The 25,702-nt window shown below is 41.0% G+C and overlaps 1 protein-coding gene across 3 annotated transcripts in view; it reads right to left on the bottom strand.

The window, feature by feature from the left end:
* The window catches only part of hps1 (HPS1 biogenesis of lysosomal organelles complex 3 subunit 1), a 103,271-nt gene that overhangs the window by 73,561 nt on the left and 4,008 nt on the right, over positions 1 to 25,702 (bottom strand). For all 3 annotated transcript variants that reach the window (XM_022254424.2, XM_022254423.2, XM_022254425.2), the window contains 2 exons: positions 25,055 to 25,207; positions 11,535 to 11,656 (listed from right to left, as the gene is read on the bottom strand). In XM_022254424.2, the coding sequence (XP_022110116.2) occupies positions 11,535 to 11,656; positions 25,055 to 25,207 (275 nt within the window). The remainder of the gene's footprint in view (positions 1 to 11,534; positions 11,657 to 25,054; positions 25,208 to 25,702) is intronic.

The raw sequence follows: 25,702 nt of genomic DNA, 5'->3' as shown, positions 1-25,702 counted from the left end.
CCGCAGTATTAGTAAATACCGTGGTATTCTTTTTCATGGATACCGCGGTATCGAAAAAGGCAATACCGCTCAAGCCTAACGTGATAGCTACCGAGCCATGCTACTCAACACCTGTGATGTGTGAAATGCCTAAAAAGTTAATAGACAGAAACATCAATGAATTGACGTTTTCTGTTAAAAACGAGCGAGGTGAGCTCTTAAATAAAATCGGCAAAATTCTAATTGAGTTAAACATTTTTTAAAATGCATATAAAATAAAAACATGACGACTAACGTATACCCGGATTTAACTAAGTACCCAGAATTAAACTCGGCCAAGCAAGCAGAGACTAAAATTTACCGCCTTCAAAAGATCGAAGAAATCAAATCCCACATCAAAAGAGAATGCGACGCGCGCGAAACTAGCTACAAAGAGATTAAATGGATACTCACTGCACTCGGTTGCGTAGAGTACGGTGTGGAAGCATTAGGCGCTACTTCGGCAGCCGTCGGAATTCCCACCCATTGGACTAGTGATGGAACGCATCACTATTGGCGCGTTTGGCGCTTACGCAATATTAAAATACGCCACGCGTAGGCTGTCTCACAAAACCAAACAGCACGATCAAATTCGAATGTTGGCAGACGCTAAATTAAATACAATTGAGGAATACGTATCTCACGCAATTGAAGATGATGATATATCGCAGGAAGAATTTGTACTGATTTTATTCGAGCTGAAAAAGTTCAATGAAATGTTAAATTAAATTAAGTTAAGGTCAAGTACCTCTACCAAACTGCAAGCGAGCGAAACAAGAAGCATAAAAGAATTCAAACGGCAAGTCAACAAAAGAGCAGAAGCGCTACCCAACAAACGAGCGGCCGTTAAAAAAAGATCTTATGAAAAAACTTGGCAGATAAGTTTGACCAAGTCAGTTAAATACAAAGATCAACCACCCGCTTATCAAGCAAGCAAACCAACGGCACCGCCTTTTAAAGACGTATAAAATAAATGGGAGCCAACTTTAGTCATTTATCAATTGTAGTCAATAACGACAACTCGTTTTTAGCTGAGTTTCCAAATTTAACGCATGCATATAAATTACCGAAAGTAACGACAGACGAAGCCGTCAATCACTGGACAACCGAGCCAATTTCATTTTAACAAAATCAATTTAACTTCGCGGTCTATTGCGCGAGGACAGCTTGCGGGGTAGGTTTTGATTTGCTGTCTGACCCCAATCCATACGTGTCGGTTTTATTCAATTTCCACATATATTATACTGTACGAAAAATATTTTACGACTGCGTAATGCCCATTCCGAGCGACGGCATATTTGACGCGTTACACAACAATTACGATCATCGGAAGTTTAAAGAAACGTGTCTCTTATATGGAGGCGATCTGAGTAAATCGTATAAGCAAACTTGTGACACTTTGTCAAACAGATTAGGAACTGCCTATTATTATGACAAAGCTTACGTACCTGTCCCTGATAAAAATTATGATGCGCATGACTTACACATCACCAACGGCAATTACACAGGATCTACTTTTATGGGCTTTGGCTGGGACAAACCGCCTAAAGGCTCGGGCCACGCGAGTACTTACACGGTCACTTGGATTTCACAGTCACACGTGGTCACTTTGGCCTGGTGAGATTTCATTCCTAAAAAGAGTAGCTTGACGGACGTGGGAGTTAAAAAGGGAAACGAATCGATTTGAGCTTACATCTATGTGTTACTCGGTGCACAAGCACAAACAAAGACTAGCGTTTTGGCCACTGGCACTGGATTAGACGCGCAACGGCAATTTATTACGATCGTGGAATCTTTAATTAATTCAACCCCCGATCTTGAACAGTTAATTGACTAATTTCAAGATTCGTTGCAATATGCAAAAATGCCTTTAGACTTTGTAGTCACCCCAGGGTTATGTCTGGTGCCCTCGGACATGGACTTACGTATTGGTACGTTTGAGGGTTACAACAATTTACAAAATGTGACTAAAGACATGAAGACTGGTTATTTACCGAGTTTAAATTTGGGGTCAGAGGTTGAAGATGATTTTGCAAATCCTGACCAAGTACCCTAACCGAAGCAACCAGAACTTTTACCCACTCAACCAAAGCAAACAGTTCCCACTCAACCAAAGCAATTAGATTTTACCAAGCAACCAGAAGCAACCGGTAGCAACCGGTACCGGTAGCAACCGGTACCGGTAGCAACCGGTAGCAGAAAAAAAAAGTTAGACCTCCATAATGAAGAGAAGTTATCTTTAACCGTTGGAGCTATTGCCGTAGGTGTTCTCAGTTTTATGTTATATAAAGTATTAACTTAGAAAAATAAAAGGCATGAAAAAAACCCTTCTCAAATTTGAGAAGGGGTTTAATTTTTTTTTACCCAAAATTATTTCTTTACCTACGTTTTTTGTACAAATCAAAACTACATAACCGACCGCTAAAAACAAAGTCTACATGTGATCTGCGATCCACCCAACCGCCTTACTTGCCACATTAAATATCCAACTTAAAACGCTACAAATGATTCCTGGCAAAGCGCCTAAAGCTTTCAACCCGAGTTTCTTCAACACGTTTGCCAAATTTTGCAATTGCCTTTTGATCAAATCATTACGCCCCTTTTACTCGGTGGTTCAATAGGTTTTGGCGCGGGTTCTGGTGTAGGCATTCCAGCAGCCCCGACGCTAGCAACGATACTATTAACAATGGTACTTACAGCTAGTGAAAAAGCCGTTAAAATGCTCACTATCATGACGCCTTGCTCTCTAAACAATGTTTTATCTTCTCACGTAAAGTTAAATATTTATTCATGACCTTTTCAATTGTTTCCTTAATGCAATTAATTTGGCTCCTTAATTGATCAGTGTTTCTATTGATGACTTCTAATCTATCCCGTCTTTCGACTCGTAAGTCATCTAATTGCTGTTTAAGTTCTGTACATTCTCCTTCTGATGCCGCTTCTTCTAACTTGGCATCGACTTGTTGAATGTTTGCATCTAACTGATCTAATAACTGATCTAATTTACCTTGATTTAAAATTAATTCTCCTTTGACCGTCTGTAACGATTTATCTAAAGCAACAAGTTCTCTGTAATTTAATCCTTCGGTTTGAACGTCTACACCTCGTGTGAGGTCTTCTACGATGTCACTCGCTAGATCTGATTCTTGGGGCAGTTCTACTAATTCTACGCTCTCGCGCCTGCTGTTTTGTTTTGCCAGAAACGTATTCACGTAAGCCTAGGACACGTCTTATAAAATCTGTACTCGTTTTACTCTTGATTGTGCTCTACTTGCAAAATTTATTATTGTTATTTTCTCGGGTTAAAAGAACTTTTTGCCTTCAAATTTGACATATAGACGATCTTTACTATCTAAATTAAAAATGTTTGGGTCTTTAATTTCTGATTCGTAACCGGTTTCTTTTTTAATAGCAGAGTAAAAATCCTTCACTTTAGTTTCGCGCAACAATTGTCTAAGCTCCATTAAGTTGACTTGTCTTTGCAGCTCCGTTTCGTGTAGAGGATCAACGTCTTTAATTAATTCATTGTATTGCTTTTCAATCTCTAAACCGCCATATATTTCTTCTTCTTCGTCTGGCCCAACGGTAATAGGATGTGCATAATCAGTGTCTTCTAACAACGACGTCCCAATCTAAATCATTTAGATTTGTTTCTTCGTTATCTAGATTTAACAGAGGATATTCCTCAAAATCAACTCCTCCTTTGGCCATTTTTATAATATACGTTTTTCAAGCGGTGGGCAAACTCGCGGGCAATATCCCTTTTGAAATGAGCCAACCCTGGGTAGCCAACATACTGCTTGGCACCGCGGTCAATTTATTTAGATCTGGTGGTTTAATTTTAAAAAGCTTACTCGACAACATCACATAACCCATGGAAGTGGCTGAGACCATGGCACCGTGGTAAACCGTGTTTGCAACTCCATTTACGTTGATTGATGTAGCGTTACTCATTTAGATTATAAAGTATTTTAAATTTCATTCCCTGTCTAAAATTTCAGGTGTTTTATTATTTTAGTTGAACAATTGATTGAATTTTCATAGGCGTTGATTTATTTTTCAAAATTAAAAATACAGCAACTGCATCAATCGCTAAACCACCCAATGTCAGATTTCTATTTTCCGAAACCGTTTCATAAATTTCATTTCCTGGGGCTCGGTTCGCTTGCTTTGCCTAATTTCATCTTGGCCAACTGCTGCTTCATTTTTTTTTGTTATGCTCGGCTAATTTCTTTTACCTTGTTCTATGCGTTTGGGGTTTTTAATTTTTTAATTTTTTAATTTTAGTTTAGTTACTGTCTGAATTTGTTGAACTCCAAATGTTTAGTGGTAATTAACAAAGCTGCCAACAGAGATAGGTACACGCCGTACTAGTAACAATATTCGCTTAGTAAATGTCCCATTGTCTGATTTATAATATAACGGTATACCAGGGTTTGGGGCATTTAGAGCAAGCGGATTACCACCGGGGACAAAAGCTCTCCACCACCGCAGGGATGAGCCACACAGCACCGCTGCATGCTAATCTGGCCCCTATTGAAAAGAGGTCAGCAGTGCACTGAGCCAGGTTCGTGAACAAAAGACAGTTGTATAACACCGCACAATCTGGGCTCTGTTTACAAGGCTGCAAGCCTGGCTGAAATATTCGGGCGTCAATGAAGGTCACCTGTCAACTTAGAGTAGTGCCTAAAGATTACTCTGTGTGGCTATAAACGACTGTTAAATGGAATGATGAATTGTTGAAGGATTTTGAAAACTGAAAAAATGATTGTCATGCCGGCCCAGCATCCTCAACGTTGAAAAATGCCCCGGCACGAAGTGGTTAAAGGACCCGCGGTTTCAGCTTCGTGTTCCATCTGTATAGAGATATCGCCATGACCCCCGAGAGGCTACCCAACCCATGAGCCGAGTTATCGTCCGAACTTCTGAAATCGAGCCACAGACGGTATTTATCTTTTAGATATTCAGCCATATCAACCCTGGTTAAATTTAAATCTTTGACTACCGTGCGAGCCGACTCGATATCCGAACGAATTGCCAAAATACTTATTAATATCTGGCCAGTGTTGATATTCAAAAAGTCCCTGTGAATACAGCTGATTTGGCTTACCTTCAACCGTTACTACCGTCTTTGTAACGTGCGGGTTATAAAATCGTTGAGGATTTTTGACAGCCGGATCTCTAAACAGAATCAAGACACCTTTCAAGCTCTTGATCGTTTGATCGATATTAATATTCCATAACGTATCCAACTTATTCACCGCTTGTTTTTTCCACAGGTGTATCCTGTTGAATAAGTAATAGGCGAGTCCCTTGTGCTTGCTCCCCAGGGCCTGCGCCAAATCTCGATTGGTGACGACTTCGTATTCCAAGGTCAAATCAAAAAAATTGAATACTCTGCGGCTGTATCTGTCGAATTGACCACTTTGTCGTGACCGTTAAATGTCAACTGATACGTCAGAGGCTCTCTAAAACCCGACAAATAAAAAGGGGTGTGGTCCGTCAAAATCAGCGTGTCTAAAGGTATCGTGTATCTATTTTTAAAAGCGTCTGCAATTGCTTTATCTTTGCCATTGTTTGCGGCTTCGTTTTTGTCGCCTGCCCCGAGTCGTAACTTTGCCACGTTTTCCCGTTCTATACCGAAGTATGCCATTTTTTGTCTGCGACAGAGGTAGCCAATTGTCCTTAAGATTATGAAATACCTCCGCGTCTCTGTAACTCACGATTTTATTGCCCTGGAGACTCACGCCGATTTCCGAGATCAAATTTCGCGCCACATTGTTACACACAGTTCTGTTATTGTCTGATGCTCCGTCTAGATCGAGTTTAAAAGCCAACTTTGCCGTGCTGGGTACTATTACGTCATTCATTCCTAACGCGGGGAATTTTACGTTTAACGTATGACCCGCAGCTATTGTGCTCGAGTTATGGGTGATGGTTACTTCGCGTCTTTCGCCTTTAATCGCGCGAGGTGCTTTGAGCCTTAGACTCGGATTTAATTTTTTAGTGTATTGATGCGACATTTTCTTAATATATATTATTTATATTTTACTTAAAAATTTTAAACAGGAATGATAACGGAATAAAGGATATGCCAGCTGCGAAAAATAGATCTTCATATTCCATTAATTTATTTTTTCTTTCTAAACATTTCACTTTGAATCTCTAAGACCATGTCACCAATGTGATCGATATCTGCGCGTATGTCACCCAGCATTTGTTCGATATTTGTTTGATCGGTTTGAATTTCTACCAGTTGATTTTTTAGTCGGTTTCTTAGCTTATCGGATAAGTTAACTTTATTTAAAATGGAGCGAGTATTTTCAAAATAATTTTACAGCCCGCGAGGCTATTGGCGAGGCGAAAGTCCTGTCGGCCATTTACACGAAAAGAAGGGTGCAGACAAATCAGTTATTAAAAACTGGCTAAAAAAGCAGGCAATTTGGCAAATATATTTACCCACGCCAAAGTACGTACCGCGGCCTATGACATTGCAATCGGAATCAGTGGAGCCTAATTATGCGCATCTAATGGATATATTATACTTACCTTGTGACCGAGTGAATCGTAAAACTTTTAAATACACTTTGACCGTAGTAGACGTCAGCTTGTGTAACATAGAAGTTGAGCCATTGACCAATAAAACCGCTGAGCAAACGTCTGAAGCCGTGAAACAAATTTACGAGCGATCGCCGCTAACCTGGCCTAAATTTATAATGGTAGACTCTAGATCTGAATTTAAAGGCCAGTTTAAAAAGTTACTGACAAAAAATAAAGTAGAAATTCAAGTGGGCGAGCCAGACGTTCATAGGTCGCAGGGGATCGTGGAAAGGTTTAACCGTACATTGGCCGAGCGTTTATTTAGTCATCAATATGCTCAAGAAATGTTAAATGTGGGTGAGCGAAATGTAGAATGGGTACAGCGTTTGCCCCAGGTCGTGAAATCGCATTTAATCGACAAAGAGCCCACAGAAGCTATCAAATTAGACCAAGTGAAACAAATACAGAGTGTGCCTCCAAAAGCGAGCAAGCGAGAATTACCTCCAAGTAATGGTCGTTAGGTATTTATTTTACCTGGGCGAGCAAGAGGGTGGCACCATTAGAAGAGCGACCGATCCAGTCTGGTCAGTTGACGTTTGTCAAATTGAAAAACGCACTAGCCAATTTAAACGAGTCAATGGCAGGTGGATAAAAATGGGCCCCACTTTATATTATTTATTAAAAGGGCCAAATAGAAGTATCTGGTACCTGATGACACCGAATTACCACCCGCTAAATAATGCCTGTGAGCTAAAGTTTTCATGCCGTTTGGTAATATATAGCGCTTTGTATCTAATGGCTACAGGCTTAATTTATTTTGCGTGATGGTGTACATTTGATGTTTATCTGATTTCAATAATTGCTGTTTATGGAACTGTTGCACTCAGTCAATTAGACAACTTTTATACGCGGCGTGTGATAACCGTTTCTCGGTTATAACTTTAGTAACGCCTTTTGCCTTCTTTAAATTTTGATCTTCCGTTAAGATCAAGTACATTTTTGGTCTAATGCAAATTACCTCCGAAATTGTTTGACCACCAAATTCATCTTTCCATTTACCAATGACCTTTTTTTGAATCAAAGTTTATGATCGGTTGGGTAATTACTAAAGTCAAATAATTTATGCTTTTTGCATAGGTACATATACTTGTTTAAATTACCCGTTTCAAATTGAACTAATAAAGCATCCGTGTCAGTGTATAAAAGATGCACATCTGAAAGGAATTCAGCCTTTAATGTATTATAATAGAAGTCATACATTAAAGTTTTCGATAAATCTAACACGCTTACACTGCAATAAATGGGCTTATTTAATTTAGTTTTAATTTGATACATTTCCACAAAAGAAAGCTCGCACTCCTGAAATGGCGAGGTAGATTTGTAATTTGGTTTAAAAGTTAACTTCTGGTATTTTTCGGCATCTAGCAAGTCTCGCAATAAATGCCCGTCCATACGATAGCACACGTTTTCCATCGTCTTGCCAAAGACCGAATTATTCATCAATTTAAAAAAATCCTTCTCAAAATTAGATTTGGTTATTTTTCATAACTCATTATTTTTATCAATATAACTTTTCATCCAAGGCTCCTGTTTAAAAGACACGACGCAATGCACCTTTTTTAATCCTAGGCCTAGTTCTTAATATTTCTGTAAAGTTCGGTAATGAACCACATATTTATTTTTTGTGTTTAAAGTTGACATGAGTTTATCTATCTATCTAATTCGCTCGCCTTTTGCCATTAAATCCCTTTGATACGCTGACAGCCATTCATCGATATATTTTCGGGGGCGAGTGGGAAGTGATTGTGTAAATCGTGTAAGTGCTGCGGATAACCTAATGTCACTTCGAGCATATAACCTTTGGACGCGCTTGGACAAATTTTCGAGATATACTCTGGAGTAAATATAGTCACGTCCTGAATCCAACTGAAATCTTTAAAAGGCAAAGCCTGGCTCATGGCCCAACCGTTTGCGTCTAAATACATGATATGTGACTCTAGCTGGGTCATGGTCTAGTAAACTCATATTGTTCGCCTTGGCATAGCGCTTTGCACCCACGCTAGAAATGCCACCCCTCAAAAAATAAGTGCTTGTCTATATTTGTCAGTAGTTCCAATTGTATGCCTGAGTGCTTTAACAATGCATCCCACGACAGGCCCAGTAACGTGTAATACATGTAGTTGGCTGGGTCAAGGTCATAGCGCTGTTTACAGACTTCGCGGAAGTTCTCAAATACACCCGCTAATAACAGCACGTTCGTTTCTACGTATAGGTCTCTAACCTTGTGAAATTTATTGATTGGCTTTTTACATGTCATGCAAATAAAGTCTTTTTAACCGCTTTTTTCATTAATACACTAAAGGCAATTTTTTCTTCTTTTCTTTGTGGTTCATCGGGAATTGGGCACTGGCACTGATCTTCGCTATTCTTGCCGATAAGCTTTTCACAGATCCAGCAGCGGTTACAATTTTCATAGATTTTTTGTAATTTGTCAGACCAAATAATCGGCTTAGGATTTGCAAATGTTTTGTTAATCGTGGCGACTTCTCTGGAAAGCGACTGGAGAAATTTAACTGCAGCATTTTTACCTCTGTAAGTCTCGTGTGAAGGGCAAACCCCGTCGCATCTAACGACTGCGTAAGAATAGCCGCAAGGCTTATGGATTTGTGTTTTGACCATGTTTAATTCTTTTGGCAGTAACTTTCTAAAACAGACTCAAAATCTGCATAAATTATAAAAGGGGCGTTCTGCTTGTTTTTATAATTTTTAAACTTGATAATATTTTTGCCTTGGCAAGCATTTCGACTCTACATGCCGCTGTGTCAATTCTTTGACAATCTTCTCGAGGTCCGGTGAATCTTTCTTCACTTTGAAAGTGAGACAGGCATTTGAAACACCAGTATAATTTACCGGTGTGTTTTGTAACATCGCACATTAACCGATTGTTTAATCCAGCAATAATGACTTATTTCACCTTTGGTAAAATAAAGTAAATTAATGGGCTCTTCTTCGCTTTTGGTCTTGTACAGCACATAAGTGCCCTCTTTCTCAGTATAACCAAATACATTAATTATTTTGTGATTCGATTCGCGAAATTTGTGAAATGGGCGTGGGAAAGTCTACGCTTTTGAAATTTAGGCCGTCTTCTTTTGTGTAAGTCGAGGTACACTCGTTATTTATTTTGTAATTTGGATTTGTTTCTAACTGATACCTGACATTGTCTGAATATATTTTTAAAGCAGATCTCAACGCCCAACAGATGCACTCCTGGTCACTTTTATTTTGGACGTTAATAATTGCCGTTTTAACCACTAAATATTTAGGTAGTGGAATATAAGTCACGCCGACTGGATTATACTTCACAACGTTGATATAAAAAGCTATTACTTAATCAAAGACCCAACCAGAGCCTCTTGTGAACTTCCGCGTCTTCTTTATGTTGTGCAATTTGCTGATCCAACGCCAATTTAATACCCTTTTTAGAAAAGACCGTGTTATTTTGACTGGTAAATGAGAAAACGCCGATCTTAGTTTCAGCTCCCGGTTTTTCCATCTTGAACTGAATCTTAATGGCCGTTTGTAATTTATAAGAGCCGATTTCCTTAAACTCGGCAAGTGCCTTATCTTTGATTTACTTTCTATAAAAATCAAAAAAATTAAATAAGTCGTCTTCGTAAAAATTAGGGATCAGTTCCCAATTTCTGTAATTATCCCTAAAACACGTAATTCTCCGGATGTCCACTTCTTCCATCACCCGTGGGGTAATGTACGCTTTAATCGCGGTGATCAAGTCCTTTCGTAATATTTTTCCTTTTACACCCATGGCTGTAAATTCTATGTCGTTATCTTGAGCTATTTTTAAAAGCTGGCAATATGGCTGGCGAGTGAGATTTTTAAATTGTCGTTGACTCTCTTGAATTGCTTTTACGAGCTCCGACTTTGAGTGACTTTTTTTGGCAGGCGCCGGTCATGAGACGTTATATCGTTTAGCAAAGTCTGCTAGAAACAATTTTTTCAAACGCTGAAAGTCCGATAAAACAGGTCGGCGTTTTGATTTGGTTTCTTCATTTATACCCTATTTATATATAGGTTTTTAAAATTTATCTAATTTTTCCCGGTGATTCCAGGGCAGAGCATTTTTTTCGGTGGTAAAAAGTCCTGGGGGAAAGTATGTTCGGGGCTCCGCGAGTGCTAGTTTGGGAAGTTGGGTCACGGGGTGTAGGGGAAGTCATGATTTGGGCCATGGGGTTTGGGGGAAGTCCCAGGCTGATCCAGGAAGTGGGTTAAGTCCCGCGCTGATTTGGAAAGTGGGGAAGAGGGGCTGATCCAGTAAATACCGGTCTCTACTACATGTACATCAGGAAGATATGCATGTACCTGTTATTTATTTAACACAAAAGCTGTTTTCTTCTAGTATCTTACAGCTGCATCTGACTTTTCATTTGTCATTCAATGTGAAATATTTAACACTCCATGATGAAAACTGTTGGTGACAGCATACATGTACTGTTAGATGCCACAAGAAGAAGGTTGAGTTACACTGAAAGTGATATAATTCAAAGATGGTGAGCACCAGAATAGCTCTCTCATAGGAGGCCATCTTTGTAGGAAAATTGGAACTGCTTACCAGTATTTCACACTATCATGTGCGTGTGCACACAGCGTGCAACATATTCTACCCAAGCGCGACTGCTGATCAAAGCATCTTTGAAATACGGTGCAGCAATGCACATCAAAAAAACTTGATCAAGAATGATGATGCATGTGGCAATCTGTAGGATGCCACAACATTTGGGAGAGACCTGTTATAAAAGGTCATTCTTGATTAATTTGCAGTGGAACACAGCTATAACCAACACAACAAGGTCCACACAAAATGTTCAGTATCATGGTCATTTGGCATTGTAAGTTTCAGTCACAGATCTGAGGTTTGATGTGATTGAAAACATGCAACTTAAGCACATACAAAAACTTACTGGTCAGATATGGGCCCGTAGTAAAATGAAACCAGTCGATGGAGAACTTGCAGTTTGCGTTGCAGAAACACTTCAGTTTCAATGCCATCGCCATTCACTGCAATATACAGATGATCATCACACTGCAAGCAGGAAATTTATGTGAAACATTACAACACTGGCTAGCCAACAGTAAGCTAATGGTCAGTTAACTTGGAGTGTATGCATGTTTCTTACAGTTTTACTTGTGAAAATGCCAGATTTCAGAATACATAATATTTGATTATAAACAATATACTTGGCAAATAAAGTAACACATGTTAATAAAATAATTTTTTTAGTGTGTACCGGTACATGTATATCTAAATACTGTAGTGATGACTGAAGCATTATTAATCAATGGTCATTGTTCTGGTTCTTGGATATCGCAGAAAGTATACATGTACATCTCACAAAAGCTAGGTTTACATATGCTTAATGGCTCCAGAACTCCTCAAATATTCCCAAAGGCAGCGTGAAAACTGTATATAGTAACAAAGAACAAAGTTACACAAAGCATTAAGTACATGTTGACTAACGGTAATAGAGACGGTAACTTAAGATTACAGAGTCCATGTATCTCCACATGAGCATACAATTTACGAAAAGTTTTCCCAAGTAAAACATAAAGAAAGATACAGTAATATCTTGATACCTTGAATCTCTGGGGAATGGACAAAAAATTCGAGTTATCCCAAATTCGAGTTAAAAGAAAGTCCCAATTTCTTTTCAAACAGTCAATATCACGATGTGTATCATGACATGTACCTATACGCTGATGCACAGTTATCGTAAATCTCCCTATGATGACTTTTGAAATGACATTATGGTTATTTTATACTTTGGTGCCACAAGTTTTTGTTCGTAGAAAGACATTTTTGCGGAGGATTTTTGTTGTCAATTGGCTGAAAATAACACAATACATGTACCGTAAATCATTTAAAATGTGTACCTTTGCGTGGCAAATCTTTTTTTTGCATTGTGCATGTGTGACCCTTTGTGGTGGCCCCATTTCTGATACTGCACCGTAATGCAGCACCTTGCACGTGCGTACTCGGGCGGGGTTTCCCGTTTAGTCAGATGACTTTTTTCATCACATGAGGGCACACCATTTTTGTGCTTCAATAAAATTTCGTAAAAACAAAAATGCTATTGGTGTCTTTTTTATATTTTATTCTTTGTTCTTTATTTTTAAACTTGTGTTTATTTTTTGGGAGTGAGATTTGGCTACGCAAACGCTCTGCGTTGCAGTCACGTGGTTGGTCCACTGCACGTGAGCATGCTGTGGTTTGTGGCTCTAATTGGGCAGCCATCACACGGGCGAGCGCAAGCAGTTGGGCCAGACCATTAAGCCAGACTTAACTTCTGTACGAGTGGCACGTGCGGCATACACAAAGATCTCCAATGCATTGCCTCAGTCACCTCAAAGAGCCATCAGTTGGCCTGCTGACGCACTGGCTATAATGGGCCCACGGTAACAATTGGGCCAATTCCTGCAAGTTGGATTTTGCAGTCACTGTGTGGTTACATGTCTAGATCAATCATCATTGTAGCACGCTTGCAGGTGTTCCAGTGTGAAGAGACAAAGTGTGCATGTCAGAAATTATTCATAACTAGACCCGCGTTCTGTTTACACTTTCTGGAAGTTTTTTGGCGGCGGTTTCTTTTGGATCTACTATACAGAAACTTCGAGGTAAACGAATCCGGCAATGTCAGCAGTTCGAGTTACGGATATGGTTTTGTACATAAAAGCCTATTCTTCAGGTGGGAGTTAATTATTCTTCAAGTTAAGCAGAGTCTCAAGTTAACCGACTTTGAGTTATCGGGATGTTACTGTAGACAGTTTCTCATTTCCAGACCCGGATGACAATAAGAGTAGTTATGTGGATTACCTTCTTGTGTGCACTAGACTTGTAGTTAACAATGTTGGTCATTTCTGGCTATTTGGTCACTTTTCTATCGCTCATAAGAGACAAAACATGGCTTACATGGAAAACTTAGACCATGCCTCTGTTGGTTGGTGTTTGTTTCCTCGGGTAAGTATTACAAAGAGGGCACTATAACAACTTAATGGCAAGTTCCATCAACATGGCTCTCCAAATTAGCAGGGCTAATTTCAGATCATCAAAATGAATCCCTTTTTATACCTCGTGATAACCTTAAAGATTAAGCCTGTAACTTTGTTTCTGTGTATAACTTCAAGAGACGTTTCAGTGCCCCAAGAACTACACTACAGAGCAACTAATCCAACAATGACAATATAACAAAGAGAAACTCATCAGTGGGTGTCCTGACTATATGGGACAAATCAAAACACAATCAGGCATAAGGCGGTTCTTCGCACTATTGGCTCCTCGACAGGGATTCCCTTGGTCTCCTCATTAGGAATGAGCAATACCAACTTCTGGACTGGCCGCTCTATGTACTTCGTGGCGAGAACTCTCTGGCCAGCAGCATCTAGATGAGGGTCTCCAACAGCAAGCTTAACTCTGTGCACCAGGTTGTCTTCAACCGTAAAGGACCGATGACTTGATCTTATGGTGATGGAAGGAAGCGCTGTTGAGGTATCGGTCGGTGTGGGTGGGCTAACGATAAACCCTCCGGGCAAGACTGCCATCCTCCCTTCTGGACACCTCAAAATCAAGAAACTAAATGCTGCCATTCCTCTCTTGTTCCATGGTGAAGTGGATGCTGCTGTGAAGCCCATTGAGGTGGTCCAAGTAGAGTTGAAGGTTGTCTTGCCCGTGCTCCCAGATGACGAAGGTGTCATCCACATACCGGAGCCAGATCTTGGGGCGGTGGTCTGCTGTGGCCATGGGGTCTGCTCGAACTCTTCCATGAATATGTCAGGCAGAACCGGGGATATAGGGGATCCCATGGAGGTTCCAGCTGTTTGTTCATAGAATTTGTCCCGCCACTGGAAGCTGGCAGAATCAACACAGGTGGTGAGGAGGTCTTGAAGCTGGCTTGGGGTTAGGTTGGTGGGGTCCTTGAGGCTGGTGTCGGCTTGGAGTCGGTCCCTCGCTATAGTTGTTGCGTCAGAGGTGGGAATGCAGGTGAAGAGCGACACGACATCAAAGATGACCATGATGTCACCTGGCTGCAGCCGGAGGTCTTGAATAATGGACGAGAATTCATCTGAGTTCTTGATGTGATACTGGGTGTTGCCAACTAGAGGACGAAGGATCTTGGCCAGGTGTCTTGCAGTGCTGTAGGTGGGCCCTTCTCTAGAAGCGACAATGGGGCATAGTGGGGTCTCCTTCTTGTGTATCTTGGGCTGGCCGAAGAATCTTGGGCATCTTGAGTTGGATGGACGTAACTGTCGGTACAGCTGTTCTGTGATGTTCCCAGAGTGGTGGAGGGAGAGAAGCGTCTGTTGCAGCTTCCTCTCGATGGCTGCTGTGGGGTCTCTCGGAAGTTCACGGTAGCTGCCGGCATTGAGTATATCCATGACTTTGTGATCATACTCAACCCAGTCTATGACCACCATGGCGTTGCCCTTGTCAGCAAGGAGGAAGTGGATGGATTTGTCTTGGTGAATGGATTTGTCTTGGCGGAGGGACTTGATGGCTGAACGGTCTTCTCTGGTGGTGTTCGGCTTCGGGTTCTTGTGTTTCCGAAGGGCTTGGCTGATGTTGAGGCGGATTGCATCGGCGGTGGTCTTGTGTAGGCGGCAGAGAGTGGGCTCAGTGGCTTGAATTATCTCTTCCTTGGGCAGGGACCGGGGAGTCAGCGCAAAGTTCAAGCCTAGGGCAAGAACTTTCTCCTTACTAATGGACAAGGAGCACTTACTCATGTTGACCACGGTGTTCTTAGTGAAGGACTCCTTGGACTGAAGGTGGGGCAGTACCGAGCATCTCATGGGGTTTGACATCTGGGGGCGTAGGGATATAGGAGATCCTATAGCCTGGGGTGGAGTGCTGCTGTGGGTATTCTTGGGGCTAGTCATCTTCAGGAATTTCTTGACTTGTCGTTGGCGGTCACTTAAGTGGTCACTTATTACGACTGGTAAGACACCACAGTCTTTCATGAGCTCTGCGTGGGAACTGAAAATGAGATCGATTGTGGTCTGAGTGGATTCAGTAACACATGTTGGTTCATGTATAAGTTGCGACATTTGAAACAAATTAAAACAAGAGGTAATTGGGTTAGGATTTACATTTTCGGAAAGATCACAATTGAAATCCCCAATTACAATCATTTCTTTGTGTTCGCAGGAATAGTGTCAACAAGTTTGTCTATAAAATCAACACAGCTTGAAGGTGGTCTATACACAGAACTGATGAGTACAGGCTGTCTTTGTTTACACTTGATTTCAACCCACATGCATTCGACATCATCTGTTTCAAGATCTTCACGACGGATGAAAGTCAAATTGTTTCGAATACACATAGCAACCCCACCACCATGCCTGTTCCTGTCTTTTCTGGCAATGGAATAAGTGGGTAGATTGTCCTTGATTGACCCATCACAGAATGTTTCATTTAAGCAGATGATGTCACATGGACTTCCAGACATTAATATTTGAAGATGCTCAAATTTATTAATTACGCTTCTTACATTACGATGAGCAAATGAGAACCCCTCACAGTTTTCATTGTAAATAACACCGTCCCTTAGGTATAATGTGGCTCCTTGTTCTGTAGATTGAGTACCGGTACCTCTCTGACTGTCTGAAGATACCGGTTCCAATCCTGGTAAGACTTGAACCATTCAAGAACAACGCCGTCAACTCCAAACTTTTTCCTCAGAATGCTCAAGAGAGTACTGTGATCAAGTGTGTCAAAAGCAGAGCTTAAATCAAGCAAAACAAGTAAAGTAACCTGTTTATTGTTCATAGCCAGTAGTAAGTCATTTTTTACCCTCAGTAACGCAGTTTCAGTAATATGAAACTTTGGATATGCTGACTGAAATGTAGGTAACAGATTATGCGAAGTAAGATGCAATTGCAACTGATCTCAAACAATTTTCTCAAGTACATGTATCTCTGAGATAAACTGTAAGTTGTTAACCGGACGATAGTTTTCAACCTTGGCACCCAAACCCCTTTTTTTAGGAGAGAAAACACAACAGATGACTTTTAAAGTTCTGGAAAACATCCCGATTTTAAGGAAACATTCATGACCTGAGTGATAAAGGGTAATAAAACATCCAAGTAATCCATCAAAAAAAGAGTATGATTGGGTCTAACAGGCATGATTTTTTCGATGAACCAGTAATAATTTTCCTCACACAATCTTCAGCAACATGATCAAATTCAGAAAGACATTGAAACACCAACATGTCAGGTGCATTTTGAGTGGAACATCTAAACTGATCAGTACTGGACAACCTACGACAAATGGAATCAACTTTACTCACAAAAAATAAACCCATGTCAGCGGCAAGTTGAAAATCATTAACACATGAGGGTTACAATGAGGTATGGATGTTAAAAAGAGATGTACTAGTCTTGAAAAAACACCTAGGATCACTGCTATTCTTAGTAATAAAGTTATTATAATATTCACAACAAGATTGATTCATAAGTAAAATTACCCTGTTCCTTGTACGCTTAAAAAGGATAAGATCACATTCTTGTTTGGTCATTTGCCATTTTCCCTCATACTTTCTCCGACACTGCTTCAATGATTTAATGTCATCATTGGACCAAGGAAGCCAAGGTCGCACAATGCTGGTTTTCATTACAACAGAAGCATGATCAATATAGTGAGGAACGAAGAGTGGTATCATGAGACATTCTAAGATAATTTACACATGCATTATCACCTAAGGATTCTTGTCAAAATTGACCGTCCGTGAACTCCACGTAGCTCATGGACAAAATTTGGCCCTTGGTAACTGATCGTCAACAAGCCCACAAGCTTATTTGCATTGTGAGTCAGCGAACTAGTGACTAACCGCCGCTCCCATCTCTTTGTGGCCAATATGTTGGGAGCTCTTGGTTCATAAAACTACAGGCATTTCTGGGCAGTTCATGAGGGCTTCTCGAACATTCTTTCGACTTCTTTAGCATACACTCATACTTTGTTGGTAGCTCTCTTTTTTTTCTTGAAGCCCCATTTTTCTTTCACTTTGACGCTGCCGAAAACCACTTTCTTATATTTTATTGAGTTTTTAGATTGACGTAATTTTTCCCGCGCGCTTTGAGAAAATGATAAGGGTCGGAAAATATATTTAATAATGGGGAGGACAAAAAGTTTTATTGAAGAACGTCACTGGCCTTTCAAAGTACAGTGACGGAAGCTTTCCGTATAATGTAGGTATTAAAAACGTTACTTTCTACTGTGATTAAGTTTTTTAACACTGTGCTATCCAGACCTTTCTGACCCATTTAATTATCGTTGAATTCATTTTAAGCGTGGTTTTGTTTCTTGTACAGTAGGTTGCCTAAATTGCCTAAATTACCCCATAAGCCGATAGGTGAATATATAAAAGCAAATGTGTCAAGCTCTGCAGTCTGGGTGACACTGTTGCTTATACTGGTGCTACTAGGCGACCTCTGGTAGAAGACCTGATTTTGCCATAGTCACAGGGATTCGAAGCCAACAACGACTGCAAGCAAAATTTTATTTTGCAACAACGCGGACCTCGCTGGGAGTACAGAGTACAGATCACAGGGGAGCTGACAACAAAGCAACAACATGAAGGAAGAATGCGCTGCGCAGTATTTCACAAGCCCATGCATGCAAAGCTCAATGCATATCATAAAACGATACCAGCATCAGACAAAGTTCATTTCCATCACAAACTCTTCCCTTTCTAGCTACAAGTATCTGCGAAGTTCATTGAGAAATGCACTTTAATTTTGGTCTAAAACCCTTGCCCTTCCAGTTATACACAATGTTTCAACCCAATCAGACGTGTACTTCACAAGAGTTATCGTTTAATGTCATGTGACTTGTTTCAAGATGACGTCATAATCACGTGAGGTCAATTCGGGTCTAAACCCTTCCCCTTCACAGTATACACAAAGTTTCAACCCAATTGGACATTTACTTCTTGAGATATAGCACTTTAAAGAGAGCCCGTTTAATGTCACGTGACTTGCCAGCTGATGACATCATTATGAAAACTTGTACAGGAACCTTTTCCAGCTTGTGGCCCTATTGTGTGCCCCTAACACAAACTCAGTCAATTGATAACAGTGCAAAAGCAGTCTTCCTGTTGAAAAACATGTAAACGACCTATATATATGAGCAAAATAAAATATTCAAAATTTTAAAATAAATCATGTGATGACACCATCATGACAATTATAGTGTTGGACTATCCTTAATTGTGGGAAGGTTTGGTAATTATGAAGTCAATCAGATCTTCTGAACAACAGCAATATTCAAGTAAAACGATAATTTAGTAGAAAAACATGGACAAAGCATATGGAAAAAATTAAATATTCAGAATTCAACAATAAATCACGTGATGACGTCATAATTACGAATTTCTTCTATGACCTACCTGGCATGACTATCTAAAGGTCTACCAAGTTTGAAATCAATCAAATAAATAAAACTATCAAAGACCTGTCACAAAAAGAGTCTGAAAAAGGAATAGGAAAAAAAATAGAGGTGGTGTTTGTGAACAAACACTTAGCTGTTCCTGAAATGTTTTTTATTGTCTTTTGATGACTGTCAACGAATATCATAAGTTTGCAATCAATTGGATTAAAAATAATTGCCAAAGTGGCATGTACACCTAAAAACAAATTATCACTGCAATTGAACATATAGTGCATGAGATATGACGATTTGTGTGTTAAAATACAACTTCCGGTCAAACCAGAAGTAGACGTCACATGAGATCAAGATATCAATTTTCATCTATAACACATCCCCGAACATGTGCAGACCAACTTTGAGTTAAATCGGTCCAATAGTTTACTAGTTATTAGACTGTAAAGAATAAACTTTTGAATTGAGGTCACGTGACTCCTGATGACATCACAATACAAAAAGTTTTGGGGCTCAACTTCTGATGATGGTTAAATACTTTACCAAGTTTGAAATCAATCGGACTGAAAGTAATTGCCAAAGTTTTTTGTAGAGAAAGTCACCTTTAACGTGACATGATTTGTCTTCTCATGAAATCATCATCACATCGGGTCAATATTCCTCTAAAGCCCTGACTTTTGAAGATATCTGCAAGATTTCAACCCGGTCAGACATCTACTTCAGGAGATATAGGGCCTTAAAGGGTGTATTCTTCATTGACATCAGTTTGCAAACTCCACCCTTATTTGCAGAATCATAAATATGCATTGAACAAACATAATTCTTCCATAATATCTAATGTAACAATAATTGACTGCACATATCAGATATTCTGTATACAAAATTTAAGAAAGAGAGTGCAGGACCACTATCGATGACATCTGTTGCACTATCCTGGACATTTTGGCGCAAAAACTGAATTTCACTTTTTGTAACTGTGACTAGAATGTTGTACTGTATGATATACACTCCAAACCACTCTTGCATTCATCGGCAGACACAATGTGGGATCTGTAAGTTAAGGGTCTGGTGTTGTCATTGACTTCATCACCTGTCATGTTTGGGGTTCAAGACTTAATATGTCCCCACAAAGATCAGGTGTCACATCCCTTTTTTAAACAACAAAAGAGAAGAATCCAGGCCAAATTAATAACATTTGACATTTCGATAATGTTATGAAAAAAGCGATATGTTGGTATTCAACAATATACAATGTCGACGGTGACTACATCAGTATATGATTTGAAGAATACTGCACCCAACCAAATTTACTGGAATATTTAAATATCAAAAATTTAATAATAAATCACTTGATGACGTCCTCATGACATAATTATTTATGTATTATCTTCATTTTATGAGGAATGCTTGTAACTTAATGATGATCGAATATTGCTAGGTTACAAAAATAATGCCTCGAAAACGTGTATAAAGTCAATGGGCTGAAATAAATATTGAAAGATCAATAATAATCAATTGGAGGCAAAATAAATTGCAGCTTCAAATAATTTATCACCGCGGGACACTGGAGACCCTTGTCACTATGTGGCTCAGTTGTGTTCACTCGCGGTTGCTTGCACGGTGATTTAATGCCTCTAACTAGTTACTGGCATGACCTTAAAAGGTTCGTAGCTCTGGAGAGAGTTACTCACAGTCACTTTTGCTGAAAAAGAGAAAAATCTGTCTGTTTTGCAAAGGCAATTTTGTTAGTTATGCCCCGCGCCATTTCCTGGCGGCAGGCTCCTTCTGGGCCGCAGGCTCCTTCTGGGCCGACGGATGGAGCGTTCTCGGGGGCGGACATGCAAGTCTTCCCATCAAGAGGCACCAGTGGTCAGGGCCCTTGCAGGGTCTAGTGCACGCGGCATGCATCGCCGAGTCCAGATACCACTATTATACTGTTGGCTACTGCCGGAATGATTCCAGGGAGTGCGAGTGTTGAGTCTAACCATGCAACGCTAGCGCTCACTACCATCAGTCGGCCTGGAGGGAGTTCGGCACAAACTTTGGAGCTGGGTAAGTCCCCTGTTGCTACTCCTGTTGAATTAGCCCCGCAACCTCTGCTCTCGGTCATTTCTTCAAGTTTCAGGCCCATGGTGTCGGGAACTCCAGCTCTGAGCACATTGTCAGTTATCCCCTTTTCTGAATCGAACATGGCATTAACTAGTGTTTGTGGGCAGGGCTCCGCGTATCACGTCTATCGAGCAGTGGACGTCGGCGTTTCTAGTTTTTGCAAGTCTGTGCATTTGTTGTGACATCCTACCCATGCTTGTTTGTTGCTGAAGTACGCAGACATAATTAGATCTACTGTACTTCAACATGTGGGATATGGTTGGCGAGAGTACGACATACAGTTTCGATTACGCCAGGCATGTGTGTCGTCACACTCTTGGGCAACTATTGATGTCGAAACTCTGGCTGATGCTGCTTGGTGCGCCCGTTTCGCACCATCAAAATTTTCCTCCGTACCAGCAACGCAAGCGTGCCCCCTCCACTGCCGCCAACCCCTTGTCCGATTTTGGGCCTGGTCGGTGCCGAGTAGCCGGAGTCGGTCAACCCACATATAACAACTTCAACCGCGGTCAATGCAATCACACCATGTGTCGCTTCGCGCATCGCTGCTCCACCTGCAGGGCATTGGGCCACCCCACAAACTGGGGAACTCACAGTCTCACGTCACAGCACGGGTGCCGGCAGCTGGCACCAACCCCAGTAAAACTAAGTAGTATGCTCCCTTTTTTGCAATTGTATCCTCATACTAAGGACTCCCACAATTTGCAAGAAGGTTTTTTTGCATGGTTTCTGGGTAGGCTATTCAGGTCCCAGGGTTAGTACCTCTGCTTGTAATTTGCTCGCAAATTACAAGCAGAGCAAAATGAATTTGCTCGCAAACATCCCAACATTCTGCAGTCGAAAAATGATCATGAAGTTGCTTTGAGTCGCGTTGCTGGCCCGTTTTTGTCCCAGCCTCTTCCTCACTTCCGTTGTTCACCTGTTGGCCTGTTGCCCACACAGACTCCTGGTGAATTTCGGTTAATCCTTAATTTGTCGTCCCCATCAGCAATTCTGGGAATGATTTTACTGATCCCGCAGACACCACCGTTCCCTACACAAGTTTTGATGAGGCGATAACTATGATTGCAGATTTACCACAAAATGCCCTGATGACCATGTCAGATATTAAGTCGCCTTTTTGTTTACTTTCCGTCCATCCAAAAGATTTTGACTTGCTTGGTTTTCCCATAACAGCCACTTTTATTACAATAAATGCATGTACATGCCTAGGGTTGTGCAATATCCTGTGTTACGTTTGAGCGGTTCAGTACTTTTCTTAAGTACCGTACTCATGAGGTGGCCGGATCTCCTAAAATTGTGCATTATCTGGATGATTTTTTGTTCGTTGGCACTTGTCATGCCGAGTGCGCACACTCTCTCCAATCTTTCAGAGTAGTTTGTCAGCGATTTGGGGTACCCATTGCAGAAGAAAAAAAACGAAGGTCCAGCTACGAACCTCACTTTCCTGGGTTTAACGATCAGTACGGTTGCGCGACAGATTAAACTCCCATCTGATAAGCAAGCTGCTTTGAAAAATACTATTGTTAATGTGCTCAATTAGAAGAAAATAACACCGCGCGATCTTCAGTCCCTGCTAGGTCATCTCAATTTTGTTTGTAAGGCTGTAAGACCTGGTAGGGCCTTTCTCCGTCATTTGCATGATCTAGCTAGGGGTATCTCCAAACCTCATCACAAAATTTGCATCACTTCAGGTGCACGAGCAAACTGTACTGTGCTGCCACGTCAAAAGATGCATAATTCACCTTGCACTGCTCAAGACTGATGAAGTCATTGATAGAAGTGCAATGCAGAAATGATAAATGGTGAATTAAGTGATACGAGCCTGGCTCTTTCTTAGGTACGAGACCGATCGGAGAGCACTGTAGATTCTTTAGTGGGCGCGTTGGAAAGGGGCCAGCAATGCGGTCGGCTTGAATTTCTTTAGCAAGTTTTTCCTCTAACAATCAGGGGTTTTGATATTGCAGAGCCAAGGGGCTCGGAATCCCTGCTCACCCGAGGCCCACTGAAACCCAAGGAAAATCCCATTGAAAAACCCTCACTCAGTACATGTTGATCTGCAGTGTTATCGTACGATTCTGACCAGTTCTGCAATACGGGTACATTAATTGGAGTTGGGAGTACAAAAATTGGCTTACCAGCAGCAGCTGGTTGTGCATTCGTTGGGATACTCACGTCTGCGCTTTGTGCAACCCCTGTCACGCCCGCGGGGTTCACATCATGCCCATGATGGGGGAATTCCCGTTTCTTCGGCCCTTTTTGACCCCACTGCCGGTTACACGTTTGGCTACCATCGAATTGGCACACGTGCAAACCATGGCCGACCATGTACACTTGGCGCACTGGTGCTGGTACTTACAGCCAAAGTATTTACAACCGCCCGGGCTATTAAAAGCAAAACACACCTGACTACTTCCGCGCCGAGTGGCAGTTATCTGAGCGGTGTTGCTGGCAGAGCCAACGGCAGAGGCTCCCACCGTAAACCACAACTCCGCATCTAACTCGGCCCATGATCGATCGGGTGGCGTGGCCTGCCGAAGATGAAACTGTTTGTCATACAATTGCTGTAGGTACTGACGGTGGCGAGCGACTGGAGTCGTTGACATTTCCCTATCCACACTGAGTCATTGATGCGGCTGTGTGCTGGCGCACAGCTCCCCGTGCAACTGCGGGAGCCCGGGATCCCCGTCGAGCTTTCTTACTGGGCCGAGTACCGGCCTGTAGACAAGCAGGGGCGGAAGTTCGTTTCCGCGGTCGTGGCATTCTTCGGCTGCCCCCCGGGTAGCAGTTGCCTGTCGTGTGGAATCCAAACGATATCGTCCGGAAGGCCTGACAGAGCTGTTCGAGGTTGCAAAATTCTGCGATGAATTACGTTTTCTTTAAGTCCTCCACAATTGACGGACAATTCAGGGCCTCGCTCAAAACTTCACTGTGACCGATTTATCAAGGTAAGGTAAAATCCATGTGGTTTGATCGCTGGAAGCTGTGACGAAATAGGCTAGCGAAGTGATCAGCGCACTTTCATTGACCAAATAAACCCGTGAAGCTGAATGGCCAATGAATCTGGCGGGCTGCCCCCCGCAATGATTGGAAATCTCTGGATCTTCATTCTGGCTCATTGCTCCACCCCATTTCGCCTAGACGCTACTATTACATGACAGGCCCCCTTCGAATTTCAACACACAATCTACACTCAGCACAAACATGTTTTCTTTTTTCCTAGAGTATAAATAATTTTATCGCTAAGGTCGATTAAACGTCTTGTTGCATACGCTGCATTGGGATGTGCTCGATTATAAACATTAAAGGTACAGAAGGTACACAAGGTCAGTTCTGCATATGTTCCTTTGTGGCAACAAAATGTACTCAGATCTAAAAAAACAAAGGGTGCCTAGGAACAAACCTGACAAAGTTTCAGCTCAGTGAAAACTGTATATTCTGAGAAAACAATATTCTACATTGAAAATCTTGAATTGTGCCTGAGGTTAGCATGTGGAACACGTTCTTATGCTCAGTGGAATGCAGCTACGCGATGTCAAGCACTGAACCGAGCGCACGACATGTCAATGATTGCACGTGTTTCTAAAGCCGACCTTTAGAGCAGACACATCCTTGGGAAATGGCCTACATGTACATGTACTTTCATTGTTTTCTTCAAAATGACAGCTTGCCAGAAGGAATAACTTTACAGAAAGTCTAGTCCCATCACCATCTTTAAACTAAATATGTTTTTCTATAATTTGGTCAATAATTCTTTCAGTTACTTTTAGGATCACTGCAAATAATGGACTTTACCTTTAATGCCATATTGCTGAATAACAATGCTGCCAAATTTTTTATGGTCATACCACAGAGTTTGGTGAACTTATTTGTACAGTACTTAGATAAACTGTGACGGCAGTTTTGATCATACTTAAATCAACATACTTGCAAGTTTCTTACCTGTTTTAGGACGAACAGGAAGTCATTCTGAGTTCTGATCAATGAGTAAGGTGAGTGAAGCTCACTGGCCAGTGATGCATAGGATGCTACAATAGGTGAGAAATATTGAGTTGCTATGGATATGTCCAAATGATCCTTGTCAACCTCCTCTTCCTGTTGAAATCAGGATATTGTGTCATTAGTATAGTATCATTTTATCCTAAACGTACAAATACTCGTACCTGTAACTGTCATGATTTTAATTCGAGATGCATGGCACACGTCATAATGATCAACTTGTAATGTCAATATCAACTCATAGCGCTCCTTCCACATTTACAAAAGCAGGTATCATTTCATCCTTTCTGTATATAATACACAATAAAATGAAAATTTTCAAAGGACACATTAAAGAATTCAGTACCTTGCGTAAAATCGTCACCACCACCATGAAGTATTACTAATGTGGCTTTGAGAAAAATCAGGTTTTCAAGAAAATCATCAGAGAAGTTTTCCTTTATAAAAACTGCCAAAGAAAATAAGTATTTTGTGACAACTTCAAGTAACAAAAATCCCTTAAATGATTCTTTGATGTCTAATCGTTCACCCGACCAGAGTTATTAGTATAAAAACAGGGGTTAATTAGCCTAAATTAATAAGCAGAGGTTA

This window comes from Acanthaster planci, linkage group LG13 (genome assembly GCF_054643075.1).
Source record: "Acanthaster planci isolate LZ-2023a linkage group LG13, COTS_SCS, whole genome shotgun sequence".
Taxonomy (NCBI): domain Eukaryota; kingdom Metazoa; phylum Echinodermata; class Asteroidea; order Valvatida; family Acanthasteridae; genus Acanthaster; species Acanthaster planci.
Note: the sequence above shows the minus strand (reverse complement) of the source record. Positions and strands in the feature narration are given on the sequence as shown.